General features: G+C 35.2%; 1 protein-coding gene and 1 pseudogene across 2 annotated transcripts; one reads left to right on the forward strand and one right to left on the reverse strand.

Annotated features, from left to right (window-relative positions):
- Window positions 1–316: 316 nt before the first annotated feature.
- Window positions 317–9,111, reverse strand: LOC113065917 (coiled-coil domain-containing protein 191-like; annotated as a pseudogene).
- Window positions 9,112–10,450: 1,339 nt separating this feature from the next.
- Window positions 10,451–24,307, forward strand: LOC113066282 (queuine tRNA-ribosyltransferase accessory subunit 2). 2 transcript variants are annotated; one of them, XM_026238140.1, is made up of 9 exons: window positions 10,451–10,538; window positions 10,785–11,034; window positions 11,581–11,636; window positions 13,547–13,623; window positions 13,830–14,039; window positions 16,532–16,731; window positions 18,198–18,367; window positions 20,742–20,838; window positions 21,859–24,307. In XM_026238140.1, exons 2-9 carry the CDS (start codon window positions 10,835–10,837, stop codon window positions 22,100–22,102), a joined length of 1,254 nt encoding a protein of 417 aa, XP_026093925.1. In that variant the 5' UTR covers window positions 10,451–10,538; window positions 10,785–10,834; the 3' UTR covers window positions 22,103–24,307. The 2 variants fall into 2 exon arrangements, with proteins under 2 accessions (XP_026093925.1, XP_026093926.1); XM_026238141.1 differs by having other exon boundaries at window positions 18,198–18,349.
- Window positions 24,308–25,180: the final 873 nt, after the last annotated feature.

The following is a 25,180-nucleotide window of genomic DNA, read 5'->3' on the forward strand; positions in this document are numbered from 1 at the left end:
AATGGGGGTTCAGTGCCTTGCTCAAGGGCACTTCAGTCATGGTTATTGAGGGTGGAAGAGAGTGCTGTTCATTTACAAACTCCCACCTACAACTCCTGCCAACACAGAGACTCAAACTGGTGACCTCTGGGTAACTATTCCAACACTCTGACCATTAGGCCACAGCTGGCCCTTTATTTGATTATTTGAGGTATCAGTGTGGGTTATCCCCTGTCTATCCATGTGCACCCGTCTCAATCCAACTCATGTCAAATTTCATGACATCCCATGAAACTGCAAAAAGCAGTTCCTTTCAGCTGTGATGCAAAGGTGCAAGTCACATTTGCTGCACTTCATGCAGAGGATCCCCCTGCGACCAGGGTATTTGCACTTCCCTTTCTTCTCCATGACAGGCCAGCTCTGCACACTTCCTATTGCCCTTTCCATAAAATATAGCTGTATTCATTTTCTGAAAAGAAGACATAATTTTGTTATTTATACATAAATACAACTATACTACAATAAACACTTCAAATCATTAAATAACTGTGATAATTTTATTCATGCTACTATCTATAACAAAATCCCAATGGGGAAACACATTACTGCAATTCCACTGTGGTACAGTGTTGCCATATGGCAACGCACCTATTTTTCCATAGTGGTACAGAGTTGCCATATGGCAACATTGATATTTTCTTAATTTACAGTAAAACTATGTTAGACAAAATTTTTGAATATTTTATGAATTAAAATATCTAATTTACTTACCAAAGATGTTGCAAAAAAATCCCCCTTGAGAAAAGATGTTTAGAAATTAGGTTAATAGAGCAATTTCTGGAGCACTTCATCAGGTGTCTTCTGTGTGAGGTTGACCATGGGAAAAGGAGTTTTGGGAGGACATTCAGTTGTCATGTGACTTAAAAACAGCACATCATTGGCTATACCTTAAGGCCTACCCTTTTAATTCCCATAGTGTGATATATCGCAGTTTTTTCAGTATAACAAAATATGAAAAAACAAAAATATCACTACAGAAAGTGTAGTGTAGTCTAATCATTCAGTTTTCTACCAGTCTCTGTTTGCGTGTGTGTGTGTGTGTGTGTGTGTGTGTGTGTGTGTGTGTGGCGTTTTCCAGCTACACACACCCCTCTGAAGTAAGATCCGGTGATACAGCTGGTTGGCACAGGCCTCTCTCTCTGCGTGGGCCTCATCCACGGACTGAAGCCAGGAGCAGCAGCAGCGTCTCTGCAGAGCCAGTGTGTAATGATCCACCACTCTCTGGAGGACACCGAAAATGCAAAAGCATCCGGACATAAATAACTGTCTGCTTTAATTAAGTCCGTCATCATCCAATACACTCCCATGGTTTTTATGGATTGAAATGTTTCCCCTGCTGACTTCCTTTTTATACCGTAGAAATATTATAGACATACATGCTAGTTTTGCAACTAATTGGACCTTAAAGTTTCTGCTTTCATGCATGCGGATCAATATTTAAACAACAATGCAAATTCTAAATTCAGTGCCATTCCGTTTCTGTCTTTGTGTCTCTGTTCTTGTCAATCTCTCCCTCTCAATCACTCCATCTCCCTCCTGAATCTCAGATATCCACTCTTTGTTAATTTATTTTTCGAAAACAGGTGGTTAGCCAGGTGGAAACGCAACAGTATATTGTAAACATCATTACAATTTGGGGAATGGACCAAGAGTTAATGCAAGGCAACAGCTGGTCTTCCTGTGTGTGTGTGTGAGCTGCCCATAACTCTTTGGATGAATAATTGAGAGTGTGAATGTTTGCCTGGAAAGCAGGTGAATAGCCTGCATTGTTACTGTAGGCCATGTGAGTGTGTGTGTGTGTGTGTGTGTGTGTGTATTTGCAGTAGCTCTTACCTGTGTGTTGACATGGCTTTGCTCCAGCAGGCGTTTCTATGTTGCCAGGCCTTGGTGCAGTAGCAGTGTTCTGAGGTAGTGCTGGGCCGCCAGCTTTGACAGTTCGTGTTCCCGTTCCTTTTCGACACACAAACACACACACAGTTGCTTAAAATTTGTTTGCAATTTGGCTGTGTGCATTAACATGATGAATACATTAAGTAGTCTTAAATTCATTTGCACAGTGCTACATTGTTGCCAGCTGCAAGTTATTCTGAGTGGTTTTTAGTATACTGCTAATCAGTTAGAGCGTTCTGGGTGGTTTCACACTGGCATTCTGCAATTGCTACCTTAAAGAGCTATTTCATTATGGAAACCTGTTTCCAACACAAAAAAATTTAATTGTGATTTTTTTACCTCACAATTCGACTTGACTTTTTTTCTCAGACTTTTTTTCTCAGAACTGTGAGAAACAGTGATTTGTGTGATAAACACACAACTGCAAGATACAAACTTAAACTAAAAAGTTTATCTCTCACATTTCAGACTTTTCTTATCAGAATTACAAAACTGTGAGATATGAACTGAGAATTGCAAGAATAAAATCTGAATTTTGTGATAAAATGTTGCAATTACCTTTTTTATTTTTCTATTCTGTGGTGAAAATGGGCTTCCATAATTTCTGCCTGATTTAACTCATAAAAATGTGTCTTGTTGGTATAAATTAATGTATTCAGATTGATTCAGTGATGTTAAAGAATATTTGAAACTTGAATAAAACCAGTTAATTTAGCATTTTCAATTTACCATTTTTTTCCTAGATAGGCTTGGGTTTATTTTCACCCATTTCATCATCTGAGAAAGCTGAAAATCATTCAAACGGGCTAAAAATCATAATTACAATTACTTCAAAAAGTAAACAGATCCCTCTCCTCAAAAAGCACCATGACTTGATTATTTGAGATATCACTCATGTCTGTAGCATAACCAATTAATGAAACATTAATAGTAACATAATCCAATGATTATCCCATGATAATGTGTTTGATCATACACCTTTCTCTGCTGCCTCTTCTCTTCCTTCTTCCTCTCTACCTCCTTTTGTTTCTCCTCTTCCTCAGCTCTGAGTCTTTCTTCCAGAGCTGCCTTCATTTGAGCCTACAGAACAAAAAAGGAGAGACTTGTTTCATCATATTCACGTTTCTATGCTTGAAGAGAGGCAAGTCTTAATAGTTTCTCCTCCTGCTTCTATCTCTCTCCTGCGCTCGGCACGCTGCCGTGCTCGTTACTCCATTGCTGAAAGAAACATAAAGAAGTAAAGTGAGAGACAGAGTTTGTGGGTGATGGAGACATCAGTGAAGGTCCAGATTAAAGGGTCACTGTGAAATTCTGCAGCATTTTCTTCTGATCTTTAATGTGTTGCTTGCATTTGTATTCAAGGTGGAGTCTCGTATCCCACCAACTGAGTGATTTTTCTCAAAAATTCATTGTCATTTGTAGTGTTTCACTGATTAAGTCATGCATTGCAACAAGGATCAGGAATTCATCATGGCTTGAGACAAAAATGCTATACCAAAAGTGACAAAAATATTCTCTGTATTTATTATTATATTTATTTAAAATATGGGGGAAAATGCCTCTGTTTGTAGACCATGCCCTTGTTTTTACTCTGTTTTTTAAATCCATAATATTTTATTCTATTATGAATATTTAACTAGTGATCGGTTTACATATACATATTAACTAATTTAATATAGTGTATTAGAGGGGGGAAATTAAAAAATAAGTTCTGAAAAGCTCACCAATGTAAACTTCAAGTATGAGAAAATTAATTACTAATTATTACAAAATAATAATAAAAAAAAAGACATTCAATAAGAACTTCGTAAGAAATGTTTTCAGTAAGAAACAACTTTTCTTACTACTTTTTAAAATGTATTTATTATTGCAGTAACATTTCATTTAAAAATCGCTCATATACAGTGTTTTATGGGGAAAAAATTATATAGTTTTGAAACTACAAACTGACCAATGCAAAGCAAAATTAAATAAAAATAAATATATATATTCAAGAAAAATCCACTTTTCTTGTTAATTTGTAATAATTTATTAATTATTGTATTGTTAACTTAAAAATAATCAATGGTATCTTCAATTTAAATGAATGAGGTGGAAAAACACAATCACCATTTACAACGTTACGTGTGGAAACATTTGGATCAGATCTGAGCAGGACGAAAGCTTGTCAGTTTATCATTGTGGGAAAAATCTCATTGGTCATTGCCAAGGCCAGGACAGTCCACTTCAGAAATTGAACGATAATATCAAAAATAGTGGATGTCATTGATGAGTCGGCAGGGCCTTTAACTCAGCAGGATGTTGACTCATGAGGGCTGTTAAAAACCACCCACAACCATGTGCACAAACTCCCTCAGATACTCAAAAAAAACCTGATAATTGAAAAAATATGACTATGTAATCAGGAACAATGAAGCTCAAGGTTTAACACGTGGAAGAGCCATTGTGCGGCTTTGGTATTGTTGTGGGTTACTTTACATAGAGTTGCACAAGTGGATTATGAGTGTATAGAGATAGTGTGCTCAATGCATTCGGTATCAGAGAGGATTTAAAACTAGGGCATAGCCATGCAATTAATTTTCCATGCTTGGAACGACCGTAGTGACAGTTTCCCAACTGCTCGATTGTGTATGTGTATGACTGACCTTGTACTGTAGGATGGGGAAGAGCTGCACGATGCAGAGATGCTTTTTTGGTTGGTGTGACTGCTGGCGTTTTCCCCCGAGGCACTCTTTGTTCTGGGATTGTAAGGAGAATGAATCTCTTAGTGAAATTGTGACTAATAACAAGCATTGTGTTTCCACGAGCACACACGGATAGAACAGCTGTGGGAAGTAAAATCTAGAGGGATTACATTGAGTACATGAAATATTGCACTCTGGTGCCTATGGTGACAGATTTCTTGTATTTATTCAGTTTTCTTCATTTGAAGAAACTCTAAAGGAACATCAGGGTCATATTTCACCTCATATTTCTAAAGGAAAAAATATATTATATTTTGCATAAATAAAATACTACTATTCTGGGGTTGGTAAGATTTATTTAAGTCTTTAACATATAAATGTCCCTACTGTCACTTCTTATCAATTGAACAAAATAAAAGTGCTGAATAAAAGTGTTAATTTCTTACTGTAACATTAACATTGAATAAGTATATATATATATATATATATATATATATATATATATATATATATATGTATATATATATATATATATATATATATATATATATGTATATATATATATATATATATATATATATATATATGTATATATATATATATATATATATATATATGTATATATATATATATATATATATATATATATGTATATATGTATATATATATATATATATATATATATATATATGTATATATATATATATATATATATATATATATGTATATATATATATATATATATATACATATATGTATATATGTATATATATATATATATATATATATATATATATATATATATATATATATACACACACACAGTGGGGCTCGAAAGTTTGGGCACCCCTTGCAGCATCTGTGAAAATACGAGTAATTTTTTTAAAAATAAGAGAGATCATACTAAATTCATGTTATATTTTATTTAGTACTGTACTGAGTAAGATATTGTACATAAAAGATATTAACATTTAGTCCACATGACAAAAAAATTGCTGAAATTATTAAAATAACCCCATTCAAAAGTTTGGGAACCCTTGGTTCTTAATACTGTGTGCTGTTACCTGATGATCCTCGACTGTCTTTCTGTTTTGTGATGGTTGTGCATGAGTCCCTTGTTTGTTCTGAACAGTTAAACTGAGCAGCGTTCTTCAGAAAAATCTTTAAGGTCCTGCAGATTCTTCAGTTTTCCAGCATCTTTGCATATTTGAACCCTTTCAAGCAGTGACTTTATGATTTTGAGATGCATCTTATCACACTGAGGACATTTGAGGGACTCAAACACAACTATTTAAAAAGATTCAAACATTCACTGATGCTCCAGAAGGAAACAAGATGCATTACGAGCTGGGGGGTGAAAACTTGAATAATTTTAAATATTTAAAAACATTTTGTCTAGACAGAATTATTAAACTAAAGAGAAAGAATTTGTAGCATTTCATCAGTAGAAATTAGTATGGGAGTCTGATTGCCTATATGCAATCCTATATGTTGGCTGATGTTTTCTGTAGGACTGTGTGATTTAGGTGGATTAGTAACTGGTGGAGATTTTTCTGCTCCAAGTTTCCCAGAAGCTGCCGCATTGATCAAAACTGCCATTTTACATCGGGTTTCTTGTTGTTTTTGGAGAAGCTCCTTTGAATGAGGTTCAACTTGACATCACACATGCCAATCACTGAGGCAGCGTCTCAAAAGCCTCCCGCGGTCACTCTCCACTGCGTCTGTGGGAAAGACAGATATGGCTTGAAACCAGCCTGACGGCCTAGTTGAAATGAAGCCTTTAATTAACCTTTAATTAAGCAATTAACATGCTCTTTAAGTCTAGTCGTTAAGAGCTTTGCATTTCTTTCAAATGTTTATCAGGCTGTTTAAGCCCTATGTTGACAGGGACAAGTTTTATAAATTGAGCTCTCCTGCCTGTGCTCCTGTCTCAGCTCCTCCTCAGTCCTTTCAGCTTCTTTTTTCTCTTCTGGACCAGAGCAGAGCCCACCGTGAATGCCACGCTCTCAGCTGCCTCCTCCAATCACACAGCACCGCTGCCTTACTCATCCGCATACTTCTTTCCAATATCACTGAGTACCATGCCCTAAAATGCCTGTGCATGCACTAAAATATGTATGCAACCAGTCAAAAATAGCAGTTTATTGCATTCAGTATAATAAAACTATAATGTTTTCTAACTTGAAAATCGAGAAGGTGAACTTTGGAAGTTGAAGATCTTTGATCTGTTGCTTTTGTGTGAAATTGTGATGTTTTGGAATGAGAGAGTTTTCAGTGGCTCTTTGTTTCTGAAGCCTTTCGCTCTCCCTGTTCAAGACTGAAATTAAAAAATGTCACGCAATCATCTCTTCAAAAATCTGAATGCCATTTGAATTAGAAAATGATATAATTGCCCTAAAAATTATCTGGACACTTCAACCACAATTAAAAATTTATTCATGTGCCTGCATTGAATAAGAAAATATCAAACCAAGTGACATTTATTAAAAGAAAAAAAAATCCTTTTTAATAAATATGGGCCCCAAGCACGGAGAAATGTTCACTGAGGAATTAAATTGAGGAGATCTGACTTCATACAGTACATTCACTAAAAATTAGTTTGTGAGCGGAAAATGCCAAGTGAAGTTTAGAGAAAAGATTTAGCATCCTTTGTTAGCAGATACCTCTTGTACTGCGACAGTCATACATTTTTAATTGTGGCTAGAGTGCCCAAATACTCTTATGGTTGTACGTTTCGTGCAAGCTGCTCCACGCTCCTCTTCTCCTCCATCTCTCTGCGTAGGTGAATCATCTCCTGCTGGATCAGTTCTTCCTGTCTGCATGCCTCCTGCCTCTTCTTTCGCTGCTTCTCCTTTTCCAGTTGCCATGCCTCCTCTCACACCTCCATTAGCGTTTCCTTCTCTTTACGCAGTTTCTCATGCTCTGCATCTCTGCGCATCAGTTCTCCTTTACCTGGTGGTGACGCACCTCCATGGTAATGCTAGGGTCCCTCCATCTCTTCTTATTCTGGTCAGAGTCTACTTCAAGGTCCTCCTCTATCCCAAGGTCCACCTCGGTTTCCATCAGGTCCTGGATGAAATTGTGCACTACAGAGTTCTCCTCTTCCTGTGCTAATTGAAAGTACATGTCTAATGAAAAACAGAGAAAGTCCAGATTAGATCAGAGTTGTTAAAACACTAAAAGCGAATAAATTATTTTTAATTAATTAATAATTATTAATTATAATTTCTGGTGCATCCATTCACTAAGAATTGACTGAGCTGTGTAATTGGGGCTGTGGAATACTGATAAAAACCTACACATGTTAAAGATTACCTTCACTGTACGCTTCATTGTGATCCTGTAGCTGCTCTACGGTCTGCAGAGCCATACTTTTTTTTCTACCACATGTTTTTTTGATGGAAAAGACCTCAGCTACAGCAAACTCTAGCCTTCTCCATCATGTGAGAAGAATTATGATAAGACAATTATACATAATAGATAAACACAGACTCTGCATCCCTATATATACACTTTAGCATAAATGTAATTTACCCAAATGTAATTTTTTTTGACACTTTCGGGAAGTTAATTGAAATGAATAAATAATTAATCACAAAATATTTGCACTTGCACTTTAAAAAAGTGTACTTAAAACAGTCAAGAAAGTGTACTATATTTAAGTACACTATAAGTGGACAGTCAATACAATTGAGCACACTTCTTTGTCACAAGTGTTAACATACATATGCATTAATTTCCTGCATGACATTAATTCAAATGATTGAAATGTACTTACCTTCACCCACTGCTTTATGTCAGTCTCATTCAGCTGCACCTGCAATATGAGATATGGATTCAGCTCTGCTCATTGTTTCAATTCAAAAATAGACTGAGACCTCAAAATGTATTCCTGGCTTCCCTACAGACATAAGCTGATCATTGGGTTAAACCAAGAGCTTTCCAATTTGGTTGATGTTTGAAGTTCACATAAACTGATGTGAATTAGTCACACTGACCACATACATCTTATCCCTGGATAAACATCCCGTTACATACACTGAAGGGGTTTTCATAGCACATTTGAGCTAAATCCTTCTGCTGAGCCACAAATCTAAACATTAATAATAACCAATGTGAATGACTAAAGATAACCTGAATGAGAAATTTATTTAGATTAATACCTCTGGCTGAATATTGTAAAAAAAAAAAAAAAAAAAAAAAAAGGAAAAAGAAACAAGGAAAATCACTATTACGAAGTTAATTCTTTGAAGAACTGAGTGAGAAAAAGAAGGAAACAGGGTTTACTCACCTTATTACTGTCTGATGTTTTAGTCTTTATGGTTTTCCAGTGAAAAATATCCAGTCTGTGAATGGGATATGCCATTGTCACTTGTACATGGGCATGCATTTGAATTGTAAGTTAATATAATATGTTGTGTATGCAGCAGCAGTATACAGTATAGGTTATACTAAATTGTTATGCCGAACATCCTACTGGCTCTTGTGTATGGCCATAGTTGACCTTAAAAGATTAGTTCACCCAAAAATGAAAATTATTTCATTAATGACTCACCCTCATGTCATTCCAAACCCGTAATACCTCCGTTCATCTTCGTTCATCACAGTTTAAGATATTTTAGATTTAGTCCGAGAGCTTTCTGACCCTCCATTGAAAATGTATGTACGGTATACTGTCCATGTCCAGAAAGGTAATAAAAACATCTTCAAAGTAGTCCATGTGACATCAGAGGGTCAGTTAGAATTTGTTGAAGCATCGAAAATACAATTTGGGTGAACTAACCCTTTAAAGGCAGACTACTAAGTTATGAAATGCATTTATTTTTTTCAGATCCTGACCCTATAATTGTGTTTATTTAGTCAAAGTCATTGTAAATGTATCAATCGGTATTGCAATATTTATTTTTTAGCCTACTGTGTGAAAAAATTTAAGGTGTGTAAATGAAATAAAATGTAGTGCACAATCTTTTGAATTCTTTTTAAACTGTTTAAAATATTCAATTGTTAAAGCTTGAGAAGTTTAATTTACATTAGTTAACAAACATTAGTTTGCAAGCACTTTTGGTTTTAATCTGTACAAGTACACCTCTTTAAAACAGACAATGTGCAGCATGTAATCTAAAATATAATGAGTTGGCTCGAAAAGACAACGAAAGAAATGTTTTTTTCTAAAGATATATCTTTCTAACATAAACAAAAATAAAGTCATAGGATTTCTCATAGACAATCTAGGGTGCTTACCTCAGATAAGAGGCTGTAGGTGTCATAAATATACACACATTCTATGTTATAATATATTTTTATTTCGTTTTTAGTTATTATTACCTTATAACTGTAGCTAAGATTTAATAAGTTTTAATATTTAATTTTATTTCAGTTAATGTTAATTTCAGTTAACAGAATTAGTTATGTTCAGTTAGTTGACTATAATAGTTAATGAACCATTAATGAAGCTTATTGTACAAGCTCTCTTGCAGGACTAAGCAGAATACAATAAACCATCTACAAAAGAAAACCTTTAATCATATAATTAAATTGCATTAAATAAAAAAAATTGGCTAATTTAGCCACATGCATGTTTCCCCCCAGGAACTTTATTGAACAACATGAACTTGACAACCACAAATGACCTGGCATAAATACATTTCTAAAAACAGACAACAGACAAGCATCATGACATAGGATAAAAAAAAAAAAAAAAAAAAAAAAACTAAACAAATAGGGGTTCTCAGTAAGTTTAAAGATAAGAAGTAATGACGCTTTAATGTAGCTATATGTGAATCAAATGCACAGCTCTCATAACAGCTCTGCGCTGTAACCGTTATGACGTCGTAAATGTGAGACACAAATCAAAGCTCTACGGAATATTTCTGCGACCTGCAGTTCCCACATGTCCTGCTCTCGGAAGCAGCTAATATCAAATTGGTAAGCTTGAGAAGTTTTTAAAAGGTTTATTGTCGAATATGACATATTATTTTTGCTAACAAGTTTTCATGGCGTAGACTGCAGGTTGTATAACGCAAACTTTGCATTCCGTTATATATGTTAAATTCAGGTTGGGAAACTAGACAGTAAAGTCTTCTATTTAATTGATTTGTGCATATTTGCTTGTCAAGCATTAGATGCCTCTGGAAAATGAGAGAATAAAGAGGTTGAATATTGTTTTTGCAGGTGACGAGCTGTCATTTCGTCTAGATCTGAGAAACATTCAAACAAGTGGGATGAGACTGGAACTGTCTCGAGTGGTTCAGGGATGTCGTCTGGGAGTTTTGACTGGACTTGGAAAATCAGGGCAGCATTCACTAGAGGTGCCCGGCTGCCTCCTGTACACTCGCTGTGCAACTGTTCCCCATCTGACCCAGGACACATTACACACTTTGAGAGATCTTCCCTCGGTCACACAGGTGTCAGTGGATAGCTTGTAAGAATCGTATACATTATAAATTATAAAATCAGATTATACATTCATGAACAGGGATTCACTTAATATTTCGCCAGTAGTTTTTCAAATCGAATACATGGGACTGTAAAATGATACAATTTGCTGACAGATCTCAGTTCACTAAATGTGGTGTTGAGAGAACTTGAAATTTTCACAGCATTCGCAGTGGAAGGAAGTCTATGAGAATAGTGATTTATTATTATTTTTATCTTGTCACCTGTAAAGTTACCTTGAGTTCCTGGTAGGCACTTTATACAGATCAAAAGTTCAAATATACTGGTATCTTATGCTCTTATTGCAACATTGCATTTTTGACCAAAAATACAGTAAAAACAGTAATATTATTAAATGTCATTACAAATAAAATAACTGTTTTCTATTTTAATATATATATATATATGTATATATATATATATATATATATATATATATATATATATATATATATATATATATATATATATATATATATATATATATATATATATATGTTTTAGTATTTGATAACTTTTTTCTTCTTTTCAGTGCAGAGCATCATGAGGTTCTGGAGGAATTCAAAGAGGGTGTCAGAAAGTTTGCAGGTTAGAATTTCACTATTTTACTAACTTTTCGTGATTCGCTTTCTCTTGGTAAAAAATGTCTTCGGACAGTGTGCCTGTAAAAACATCCCTAATATTTAATTATAAGTAAAGATGTCTGGGTTTTTTCTTTTATAAACAATTGTTCAGTTATGTAGAACTGATTTAAAAATAAAACATTTTGTTTCTGTTGCACAGACAGCCAACTTTCATTAAAGTCCCTTCTTGTCAGCGGTGAATCACCAGTTTGATTAAGAGTTTGGGTCTTTTGTGGTGCCATCAGCTAGTCCCACTGTTGTCATAGTACAGTTTTCTTGTGGTTCTAGGATGATTCGTCACATGGCATTAACAGCTCAGGTGACTGATGCAAAAAGATTTGTCCTCAGCCAAATATTGCAGACATAAAATTGCAATTGGGTTCCAGCAACTGCATTTTAGATGAAGAGATGACCTACTGTCACTAGTAGTTTGTTCAAGATCATTGAAAAGATCATCTTTATCACAAAAGTATTTCAAAAGTCATTTCTAGCCAGCAGTGCTAATAGATTTCGAAGCAGTTCACACAGTTTGAAAATTCACACATCAAGTGGTTTATAAATTATCAAAGTGGTTCTGGAGCTGAGACAGTGGCAGAAAGTATTACACTTTTGATGAAGATTCCAAAAAAAAAAAAAAAAAATTGGCTATAGGCCAATCCTGCACAAGCTTTGAGACTTGAAGCACCTGAAAAAAATCTCTTCTGCTCACAGTACTAGGAGTTTTGGAATATGGTTAAATTCATTAAGGTGAAACATGCACCCCTGGAAGATGGCAAAATAAAACTGAACCAGTTTCAAGTCACTTATATTCCTTGAACAAACAAATGGCAATTCCAATTGGTGCTGCTAGTAGAAATTACACAATTCAATCACCCTAAAACACACTAACCCTTCAATAACCCTAAACTCATATGCATTATAAAATAAAGTTAATACTAAATAAAGTTTGGTTTTGGAATTCTTTTAGCTTTCAACCAACTTTATTTAGCAGTGGGGTGTTGATTTTTAGTTCTGAAGGCGTTTTCAGATTCTCTTCTCGCTCGCAGACCACTGACTGTTTAGAAATAATTATGCATTCATGCTTGGATGCATACCGCAGATGCATTTTCAAAGAATTAGTTCTCAGTTTTAATTTTGCAAAAGAAGGGCACTGTTTCAGTCATTGCCTTCAGCAATCCAACCAGAAATGAGAAAGGTAATTACATTCACAATATTAAGATGTGTGACCGTAAAGACATTTCAAAAAGTCACTTGAGGCGGCTGCTAGTTCTCCATTTGGATCATTAAAAAAAGAAAAGATAATTGTTGTACACGATAAAGTTGGTCACTGAAGTTCACCTCCATCATTTCCATATAATGCCGAATTTAGATTCCTCTTCATGTTCCTTTCATACATGTTCACATTTGTCAAATCTACAGTTGGGAAATAGTTTGTACAAGCTATGCAAAAACACTTTTGCCATCAATGACACTCATCAGTGCCCCAATTTGTCCTAATCTCCATATAAATGCATTTTTATATCTTCAGAATAATGAGTAAAGCTCTTGATTGTTTATTTCACCAGTAAGCAGTTTTGTCATAATGAACAAGTGTTCTGCTTGATTGCATTGGACTGTTCTTATGCATTCCATCGCTGTTGAGGATTTAGTAAATGGACGAATAATACAAGTGTATTTGCAGATCGTCATATGTTGTGTTTGCACTATTTATAGCTAAAAATTTCAGTTATGGAAATTGGTGATAAAACGTTTTAGATTTAAATGCATCATGTCGGTTTTGATTAGAAGTAGCTGCTTGAGTTGTGCTAGTTACAAAAGACATCCGATCAGCTAATCCTCTGACGTGATTAACACAAATCTGATGGTTTCCTGCAGGTCTTCATGATACTGTGCTTTTCTGCTCTCTGCATGATTCTGCGAACACCAACCCTGCCGGTCACGTCACCAACAAGGTTAGAGAACTGTGTCGAATTATTGTTTTAAGCATTTTTTGTCACTAACACTTCAATTAAATCATTACAAATAGTCAATTTAGTAAAATCTCATTGGATTTCAACTGCTGCGGGTTGGCTTACAAATAACTTTTGTGTCCTCTAGAGCTATGCCAACCCTTTACTGTTAACTGTGAGGGATTTAATGGTTGTGTGTGATTAAACAGACAGTGTCGGTGTGGGGCAGTGGTGGAAGGATAGAGCTGACAGTGGCTAGGTTCATGGCGATTCAGGCAGCTATCCAGCCGGACTGCTATCAGAGCATGGCGGATGGAGAGACATGGCAGGCCGGTGTGTCTCGCAAGAGAGTCCGCAAAGCAGTGGACAGGACCCTAGCCCACCTGGATGAATGTCTGGTATTGCACCAGAAAACTCAGGTTAGTACACAAAAACACAGAGTGAATACCTGTTAGTGACTGCAGAATACATTTCCCATAAAAATGGGAAGAAATCAATAAATACAGGTTTGGGACAACATTAGAGTTAGTAAATACTGGCGGAATTTAAATTCTTTGGTGAAATATCCCTTTAAAACCCCTTTACGTGCAAACATCTCAGACGGCCCCAGTTTATTATTGTTTCACTTTCACAGCACATTAAACATCACTCTCATACTTGATCTGGACAAACTGTGCATCAATTGAAAGTTTAAAGACTCTAGCTTCGATATTTGACCAATATTTTGATAAAATATTGTTGCAGTGACAGTTATTTAGTAATTTATGTCAGGAGTGCAAAATAATAAATCCGTATTATGCCCCATTTTGAATAGAAATTCACCACTCATTAATATTCAGTCAAGTCTGCAGAGGTTTATTTGTGTTCACATAGACTCACTGAACAGCGTCAATAAGGATTTATAGACCATAGATGCATATCCGCGGAGATATGTGGATATATTTACTGATGTTTACTTCATATTTCTTCAGACAGAATCATCATTCCTATTCATTTTCCACTGATTTACGCGATCTGAAGATAAATAGCCTCTCTAAGTGCCGTCTCTGTTTGTTTGCTTCCGTGTACTCGAGCTGTGACCCAGAAAGAATCTGATTGGACATTCGGCTTGTCAATCTGACAGTCCCAAAACCGGACAGCGTCAGATCGTGTCACATGGCTCGTGAACAGTTCCTGGTTCATATCTGCTCACAACAACACTGAAACACCTCTGTATACACGAAATATGCGAATAATAAACCAGCGATTATGATAGAAAAGCTTGGTATGAGATTTTCTTGAGATCTGGGGCATTTTATAAAATATTTTTTAAAAATGTACATCGGAAATTCTAACTTGTGCAGCTATGAAAAAGGCTACAAATAGCATATTTTTACAATAGTAAACGACCAAATTCCACCCGTGATTGCAAAAGGATGTTATTACAAACACTCGATTGGGGTTCAAAGTGAGTTTTGAGTAAAAGTGTACTAATAATTTCATAAATTGTCTGATGTAGCTTGATGCTAACGTTAGCTGTAATGCTACTAATAGCAGGTGCATTTCTTCTTCATAATGCATTTCTGTCACAATAATTCACGTAAGGTCGTAAGAAAATGTTTTGTTGTATTTTTATAGTAAGACTTTTGATAAATAAGGGCTAAATGCAAACAGAGACTGAAGTGAGAGCGTTGCTTTGTAAAGCCTGAAATACCACAACAAAGGCTGATAAAGTTGGAATGAAAACAAAAGAATAATGATAAAAGAATAATGCGGATAATGTGTCATACCTGGCGGAGGTATGAAAGACTCGTTTGGTGAGAACAATACAATCATGAATCGGGCAGTTTTCACAGCCAAACACACACAAAGAGCACATGAATGTTTACATGTGAGATCTCACAGAGATGACAAGGGCCATAAATCAATCTGATTAACCTTCTCTAAAAAACACACATGACATGGCCTTAGAAAATATTTCATAAAATTCACAGTTTTACAGATTAGATTATGAAATTTCTAATGAAGTTTTGAAAGACTTGTGGCTTTAGCTACACTCTATTTCTAAACTCATATCTTACATCAAGACATTTTTAAATACATTTAAAAAATATGTTTTTTAATATTTTTATTTTTGTTTTTATGTTTGAGCTTATATATTATCATAACAGTCTGAGTGATTCTGATTCCTGAACAGTAAACTTTGAAGTGTTAGCTTTGTGAACATATGTTGATTATGTATCTAGTCAGAAAGAATCATGAGCAGAAACCTTTTTATTTCGGGTATGTCATTTCTGTCTCCATGCCAAAAAAGGGGGGGGCCTAGAAAGGGGTTAATGACAATCGGCAGCATGTTCACTACAATTATTCTGTTGTCACTTTAAGAGCTACATGCATCTAATAGCGGAACACATCCATTTTTCTCTCAACTGTTTACTTTCACTTTAGACATAACCAACAGTGTTTATATGTGTATCCTTGTGTGTGTGTGTGTTTTTTTAAGTATAAGCGCAATCAGACGTGAAACTTATTTTAGTCCTGTAATCAGGTGCTGGTTGACAGGTTTTTGGAGTGTGCGCCCCTCAGGTGTACGTGCTCAGAAAAAGAGCGTCGGAACAGCACGCAAATTATGTTTAACCAGCAAGGCTTTAAAGCACATGTAAATAATGTACTTTTGTGATTGCGAATAAGTGCAGTGTAACCCTGAGTTAACATTTGATGTGAATCTATGTCGGCATGCTGTACAATATATTGAGATGGAGGTGCCAGAATTTTAACACACACACACACACACACACACATTTATATATATAATACAAAATAATTAAACTTTAATTTGGATTTTTTTAAATTAATTTTTGTTAACCTTGACAGGTAAAATCTGGAGAAGTATTTAAATAAATTAATGTAAACATACTGTCTTTGTTTAAAGGAATTAAAACAGGCCGAGATATTCGGGGTTGTGGAGGGTGGAGACATTATGGAGGAGAGGCTCCGGTCAGCACGAGAGACTGCCAAGCGTCCTGTGGGCGGATTTGTCCTGGATGGATTTCATTCTGCTGCCATGGACCAGGATGTGAGGGCTCAGCTGGTTAAAGCGACATCTGCAGAGCTTCCGCAAGAAAAACCCAGGTAAAAAAGGTGTCTTTTTAAATTTCTGCCTCGGAGGCTCAGATGTTTCTTCAGTTGGAGATTGAGTGGCTAGATCTCCAATTCTTATTACTCTCTGATTGTGCACTTCGATTTTCATCAGCCATAGCAACACTCCATCCCACCAGGAGCCCATAGCAACCACCTTCTCCCTTCCGGGGAGCTGGAAGTGCTGGGATTAGAAAGGTTTCAGGAACAAACTTCACCTTGAGTTCCTAGTGGTGTAATGATTGATTTCTCTGATCTCGCTCTCTAGGAAGTTAGAGAATCTCACAGAGACAGCAAGACAATGGCAGGAAGTGAAGCAGTGTGGATTTGGAAGCGTTCCTTGTGGCTCAGTGGGGTCTTAAGAGGGCTGCTTCCCAATGGGCTTTATAGTCTTGTCAGAAACTGACATTTCCCTTGGGTCTATCTCAGGGCACAAATAACTGAAGCTGGAGAAGGTTGTAAGGCAGACAGGCTGTAGAACTGGATACATAATTTAGGTTTAGAGCAGGACAAGGTGTTTCTGTGCTGCAGTATTTATGCTGTTATTGGTTTCCAAAAAAAAAACCCCAGCAAGGATGCATGAAATACATCGAAAGTGACCATAAAAATGTCAGATTCACATAAATGCTGTTATTTAGAACTTTCTATTCATCAAAGTATCCTAAAAGAATAAAGTGGTTTCCACAAACATATTAAGCAGCATAGCTGTTCTCAACATTGATGATAAATGTTTCTTGAGCAGCAAATCATCTTTTAGAATGATTTCTGAAGGATCATGTGACACTGAAGACTGGAGTAATGATGCTGAAAATTCAGCTTTGCCATCACATCACAGGAATAAATGATATTTTCAAATATATTAGGATAGAAAGGTTATTTTAAATTCATAATTAACAATATTGCTTTATTTAAATACCGTAAATGCAGCCTTGATGAACATAAGAGACGACTTGTACATTTTTTTTTTAAATCCACATTTTACTTTTTGCAACTATCCAAATTTCTAAATATATTTTACCTCAAAAACAATTTGTTTCACTGCATGACTTTGTTGATGTGTTTGATAAAGCTTTTGGATCTCCATTGAAACGCAGTGTGGGGACCTGCACAAAAAAAACGCAGATTCTCTGGTTTCATATTAATACTTAATGATTTACCCTGGGCTAACTTGTCTTTGATTTTATCTCTGGGGTTCACTATAATCTGACTTACTAAGGTTTGTGAGATCCAAAGCCTCAGAATTACCTGTTACAGCTGAAGTGTGCAATTTATTCGATGTTTAAATATGTTTTCCTATCTAAGCTTAACAGAGATAGCTGTCACCTTTAATTAACCTTTATAGTTAACCTTTAATTAATAGTAACTCCCATTAAGGCAAAAAGCATTTTTTCATTTATTTGACTCGTATTGTATTTTAAGCCTGAGCATGCAGTGCATTGCGCTTTTGCCATCTCTTTCAGGTTGGTTCTGGGGGTTGGCCGTCCTGATGAGGTCATTAGCTGTGTTGAAGCAGGAGTTGACCTGTTTGAGAGCTTCTTCCCTTTCCAGGTGACGGAGCGAGGCTGCGCGCTCTCCTTCAACTACAGCATTGATCCCGACCCTGAGACGGCAGGTACATCAACCCCTACAGGTGTGCAGAAGCCCATAGTTATACTATTGAAAAGATATTCCAGGTTTTCTACACTTTCTATATAAAGCCTACTGTATTAGATACACAAATTTCGAATTTCGATTATCATGATCAAGAATTTGTGAGGGAAAAAAACCTGTTGTACACAATCAACTATGTGCCTTCTGTCATCTGGTTGAAAGTTAATACTTTTTATTTTTTGTGCAAATAAAAGGCTTTTTAGTATCACTCTAAAACTGCTGCCAATCTTCATGCCATGGTAATTGTGACTTGATGTGATTTTTGTAAAGTAAACATAAGAATAACTTTCATATTATTATTTATATTTATATATTTCTAGTTGAACACTTACTGAACTGAAACAACTTTGTTTTACTTGATTACCCATACATACTTTTTAGAAAAATATTGAATATTTATTAGTACATATGTTAATTAATCACCATTGTATTGCAAATAAAATAAAATAATCACATTTTGTTGCTTTGCAGACTGCAGATGGGCACAGTTTTTGTTTTTTCCATCTGTATTCAATCAGTGCAACTTATAACATCAAAGTGAAAGATTTAACACCAACATATCATCAGAAAAAACGGAATCACTGAGTTGGATAAAGGATCACCTCCTTGTGTCAGTATTTTGTTGAACCACCTTTTGCTTTAATTACAGCCTTTAATCTGTTGTGATTTGTATCTACTAACTTGCTCAAATTCAGTTTAGTTTGATGGTGAGCGTTTGTGGCCTGCAGTCTTCCAAGTCAATCCACAGATTTTCAATGAGGTTTAAGTCTGAGCTCTGACCAGAGCATGCAATGTTTGGCAAAGCTCAGTTGTGACTGCATGTGGCCTTTCTTGAGAAGTGGCTTTTTTCTTGCAATCCTTTCATTCAAGCCACATTTGTGGAGAATTTGTGATGTTGATGTCACATGCACACAATGACCACTCTTTGTCATAAATTCCTCCAACTGCTTCAGAGTTTCTGTAGGTCTCTTGGTTAGACTCACAGTTTCCTCCTGACTCTTTTATTCAGTTTGTAGTGACATCCTGATCCAGGGAGGATCTGTGTTGTACCAAATACCTTCCACTTATTAATAACAGACTTCACTGAGCTTCTAGGCATTGATAAAGCCTTTGAATTTTTTTTGTATACATATCCTGACTTATGCCTGTCTACAACTTTATCACGGAGATCTTTTGACAGTGACTTGTCACCCATAGTGGATTGTTTGCTTCGGTTGCACTACCAAGGACTGAAATGCTCCAGGAAAGCTCTTTTCATGCTGAAATGTTCAAAATGACAACAGCTGATCACAGTTGAAAGTCAAATGGTTTGTGTGCCATTGAGAAGGTGATTAGCTACACCTGACTGAGTCATTTTTAGGAGGGGGTGATCGTTTTTCCAACTTGGTGATTCTTTTTTTTTATTTTTTATTCTTGGATGTTATATGTTACATAAATTCAGTAAATTCAGCTGGATAAAACAAAAATCTTAATTTTAGGCTGCAGAGAAACAAAATCTGATTAATTCAAAGATAGGTGATTATTTCCTATATCCACTGTATAAAGTCACACCTCATTATGGTTCCCCACATTTTTTTTACTTTCAAAAGCCTGTTCTGTGAGAATAGAGACCCCTGCATATGTCTGCAAAGTATCTGGATCACATGAAGATACATAAAAAATTCACTATGAGGCATAAATAATTGATTTGGGCTGTTGGTGTGCAGCAGTCTTTTCCAAGAAGGAGCTAATCAATGTGTAAGGATGGTAATAGAGTTCAGGACAGGCTCTTGCAGAATCAGGAGAGAAAGCAATATCCCCTCAGCCAATTAAAGAGCTCTTCAGGGAGACTGCTGTAGCCTCACCCTGATCTGCTGCCTTCTGTCATTACAAGTTCTACTCCACACGCTCTTTTCTTCCACACCTTCTTTACATATCTAAACCAACACTTTGTGGTCTCTCTTTACTACGACTTCTACATTTTGTCTTGTGTGTTTTACTCCTGTTTTTCTTATCCTTTTAGTAAATTTTTATTATTATTATTATTATTATTGTATTTTTCTATAATTGTCCTAGAACCTCTGGAATAAGAATAGTCCCACAACATTAATGATCCAGCAGTGTCTTAATTATTGCTCTAATGGTGAAGAAGGGATTTTCAACCCTTTAGCTGTTTTCTTAAAGACACTTTCTATTTTGAGAAGCTTAGATTTTTGTGAAATTTTTTGAATGAATGATTGGAAAAGTGGATTTATTTTCACATACTACTTTGCTCATTTTTTTTTTTGTGGGGGTGGGGGGGGATGTAGGTCATAAGTCTGAACACAAGTATGTAAAGCAATTGTACTGAATATGTAATCGTGTATGTTTGACAGTGTTGGAAATTAACGGAGAGATGCCTGCTGACAAGAAGCTGAACTCAAATGGTGATGAAAATATGATGCCTTTCGAAATGAACCTCAGAGATAAAAGGTGTGTATGTACGGAAGGAGACACCCCTCAAACAGCTGTGGTTTCATTTGCTCATATCAGATGAGACTACCAATGCTTTCATACACATTTAATTCTTTCTTGCCCATCTTTCATGATCTCAATCACCTTAGCTTTGATATAAGGATAAATAAATGCCATATGTTAGTAATTCATACTCGCTTCTGAGTGCATTTCCAGAATAAACCCTCTATCACTACGTAGAGTCAGATCAGATTAGTGGTCAAAGCAGTGATGTAGGATATTAAACAAAAGGCTTTTCTAACCCCCACACCCATGTCTCAAACCACTGTCTTATTGTATACATCAGCAGGAGTAATGATATATGTATGAAGTGCCTTTTTACTGAATAAAAAAAACCCTTAACATTGATAAATATTACTGTTTATCAACAAGCATTAATATATCTGTATATCTGTGCATTTAATATGCATTTAATCATTTATGGATTTATTTTGTGGAAAACATGGCTTGATTAGGTAACTAGATTTTTAATGTTTCGTTTTTGCATGAAATATTTTTAAACCTACTTTGAAACAATTGTTGATAGCTCCAAATTATTGTTCCTATAATAAATAAATAAATATATATATAAATATATATATATATATATATATATATATATATATATACACACATACATACACATACTTTTAGGCTGCAGAACATCTGTGATATTGTATAACCTAATTTCATCAATAGACAATAAATATTAGATCACCAATATACAGATCACATTGCATTGTTTGAAGCTATGGTTCCCTTTAAATACCTTTTCCCTTTTTATTATTATTTAAATATTAATATATTTAGTTATGCTTTTATTATGCATTTAATTAAAAATAATATATATATAATTCTATGTACAAATCTGAAATGTAACAAAATATATAAAAAAAGTAAAATTATTGAAATAAAACATATGAATTAATGTTTTATATATATATATATATAATTACAATTTGTGTAAGTAAAGTTGATAAAGTTGTGTTTGATTTTCAGGTATCAAGATGACTTCTGCCCACTTGTTGAGGGCTGTGGCTGCTATTGCTGTAAAAAGCATATGAGAGCATATGTTCATCATTTACTGGTGACCAACGAGTTACTCGGCAGTGTTTTACTCATGCTACACAACATGACGCATTACCTTGGCTTCTTCAAAGCGCTGCGGGAGGCAATAGCCAGCGACCGTCTGCAGGACTTTAAAAATAGAGTGCTCCATTGCAGAGAAGGTGATTTGAAATGATTGAAGGACTTCAGGCAAAAAAAAGTGAACAAAAGAACACCTACATCAGAGCATACTTGAGGCTTTGATTTCAGATGATGTGTCTCATGAATATAAAGCTGGATTCTGATGCATGTGCACTTGCCATGCAATATATCGGACAAAAAGTGCTAATGTGAGTGACACAGCAAACCTTTCAAGATTCCCATGGCTCATCTCAGAGTTCGCTTATGGATTTTAAATTTGCCGTCTGCTCCATCAAATAAAGAGTTTGCTTAGGAGCGTTAATAATGGTGAAATTGCCTCTTTAAAGAGCAGAACTTGCTCAGATTCTCTCTCTCAAGCTCTGGAAAATTACCACCTGCTGTTTTGCTCAACACATTTTTCTGACGAGTTATATTTTTATTATTGGAAAGTGCTGCATTTTTTATTTCTTACCTACAATAATGATATTGTCATAATCATACTTTTCTGGACCTTGACAGTGTATTTTACTTGCCAGTCTATGGGACAGTCACAAGCCTCCCGGTTTTCATCCAAAATATCTTAAATTGTGTTCTGAAGATGAATGAAGCTTTTACAGGTTTAGAACAACACGAGGGTAAAGTGATTAATGACACAAATTTCATTTTTGGGTGTAGTATACTTTTAAGTTTTAGATATTATTCTTTAAACCACAATGCAAATCTAGGTTTTTTACTTTTTTTGTATTTGTGTTTTCCTGGTCTTCACATTCCTTTTCACAATCCAGCAAAGCCTAAAGTAAGAATTACAAGTTATTGCTTGTAAGAAAAAAAAAAGTTTGAAAAAAAAAAGTTAAATCTGTGTATATTGTAGCATGGATAAAATACTGTAGTGACCAAGTCAAAATCCTGGGCCACAACTATCAATTTTGATTGTTTTATGACCTTTATAATTAATGATGCATGAGTGCATTTGACAGTGAGAAACATTCGTTTGACAGTCTACAAAAGGACTGCTACAATGCACGCAGTTCATAAGGAGATAGTAGTATAGATTAGAATAGAAAACACTACAGTACAGAAAAATCTTTTAAATATTTAATAGAGAGTGGTGTTGTAGTGGGAGTGTTTTTAAAGAGTTAAAGTGAGAAAGCCTGAGTAAGGTGCAAGCTGCAGAAATTGGAAATCAAAGAGGGAATCAATGGAAAATTGTCTGAAAGTGTTTGCAAATTATTTAACTAAAGCCTCATTTTCCAAACTAGATACAGTGCAAATTAAATTATCATAATATTATTGCAAATTATCATTAATATGAATTTTAGAAAGTCTTATTGATGTCACTTTATAATGTTTACTTACATTCTCAGTGTGATCCCCACTGTATATATGGGGAAATTAGTGTTCACTTTTGAGTGTTAACTCCAATCTGTGTGCTTGTATGAGTGAAAGCAAGTAGCATTTCCATTTAAAAGTTGCAAAGAGTCTCTTTCCCGGCAGGTGAGTTCCTCCCCCACATTTCAGCCAATTACCTTTTCTGAAGAGCCAGGAGAGATCATTAAAAAAAGGTTTGAACCGCTGGATAACTTTCCACTAGTCCCATGCACTTAATTTTGACTTCACTTTTATCCCAAACCAGTTTCCACTCCTCACAAGGGCTTTATCTCCCGAGGTTTTAAGCAAAAGTCATTTATAGAAATGTGTAGTGTGTTTCTTTTAAGCAATTACTGTGGAAATGTTCAAGGAAAAAGGTAGCCAAGACTTTGAAATTGACTTTCAATAATAGAGAAGTATTCGCTGAAGAACAAGCGTGACAACTAGCCCCAGTCTCCCCTTTTAATCATAAACTTGACATTCAGCTTTTAATCCTTGCGTAATTCGCTATTTTTAGATCATTGAAGAAATACTTCAAGACTTTTTGCCTCTTATGAACCTTGTCTACTTTTACCTTTTGATGTTTTTATTTATTTATAATTTTTATAACTTTCTGACCCATTTAATATAGCAGGAGTGTTTGAATTGACTTGAAAAGCTGTACTTGAGAAACCTTACACAGTTTCTTTTTAGATTTACTGCTTGATTGCAATGGATTCTCAATGTTATATTTCCTGAAGGGTCATTTAAGTTTGAGCAATGTATAAATGAAGAAGGGGTGAGAGTATTACGATTTCTTTCCAGCCGAGTCTCATTTTATTAGAATTTGCCTGTGCTTCGGCTGACTGTACATTATCTTTCTACCCATCAAAAAATAAAATAGATGAATACTAGAGTTCAGATTGTTTTATAATTTTACCAGTGTATTATTTTAAACCTTAGGCTAAAAAAACCCCCCAGTAAATTACAATGTAACGATTGTACAAAAAGATCTGCCTTCCAACAAAACAAACTTCATGCCAATTTAACAGTAATATTATACAGGTCATTAGAGGCCAATCACCAAAGGTGCTGTAGCCCCTAATGTATTCTTATTGTTATTTTTCCAGAATGGGAATCTATGGAAGCCCTAAATTAGGAAAATGATTGGCACACTTATCGGGGTGATTCTCACACTATAAAAAGTGGTACGATCAGTCAAGATAACATGTTTTTTACATTAACTCATCAAAATAAGTCATTTGTACCTTTTTTAAATAAGTTACTGTATGCAACATTCAACTCATATTTTTTATTTAATTTAAGTTGAAACTACTTGAACTGCAAATGTGATTGTACTTCAAAATTTAAGCCAGTAACTTGGTTTCTTTGTGTGTGTTTTTTTTATTTTTTGTTAGTTTTTTAACAGTGCAATAGAACCCTTAATAACTTTGGGGTCTGTTTTGCACCACCTCTAGTTTAAAAAATCAAAAAAATTGTATAAAAAATTTGTCACCAACGAGGTTGACCCGAAATTAGCTCAGAGGCTGTATCTATGATCAATCACCAAACTTCAACAAGATCATTCGTAACAAAAATTTGTACACTTTGTTGGAACATGCTCTGAGGGTCCATGCCAAATTTGGGAACAGCGCCACCTACAGGTCATGAGATATTTTTTCTAATAACTTTTGCACAGTTTGTCAGATAATCATGGTAACTGGATTCTTGTATCATATCTATACCGTGGATACCAGTTTTGCCAGGATTGGACGACACATTGTTG

The sequence above is a fragment of the Carassius auratus genome, chromosome 49, assembly GCF_003368295.1.
Source record: "Carassius auratus strain Wakin chromosome 49, ASM336829v1, whole genome shotgun sequence".
Taxonomy (NCBI): Eukaryota; Metazoa; Chordata; class Actinopteri; order Cypriniformes; family Cyprinidae; genus Carassius; species Carassius auratus.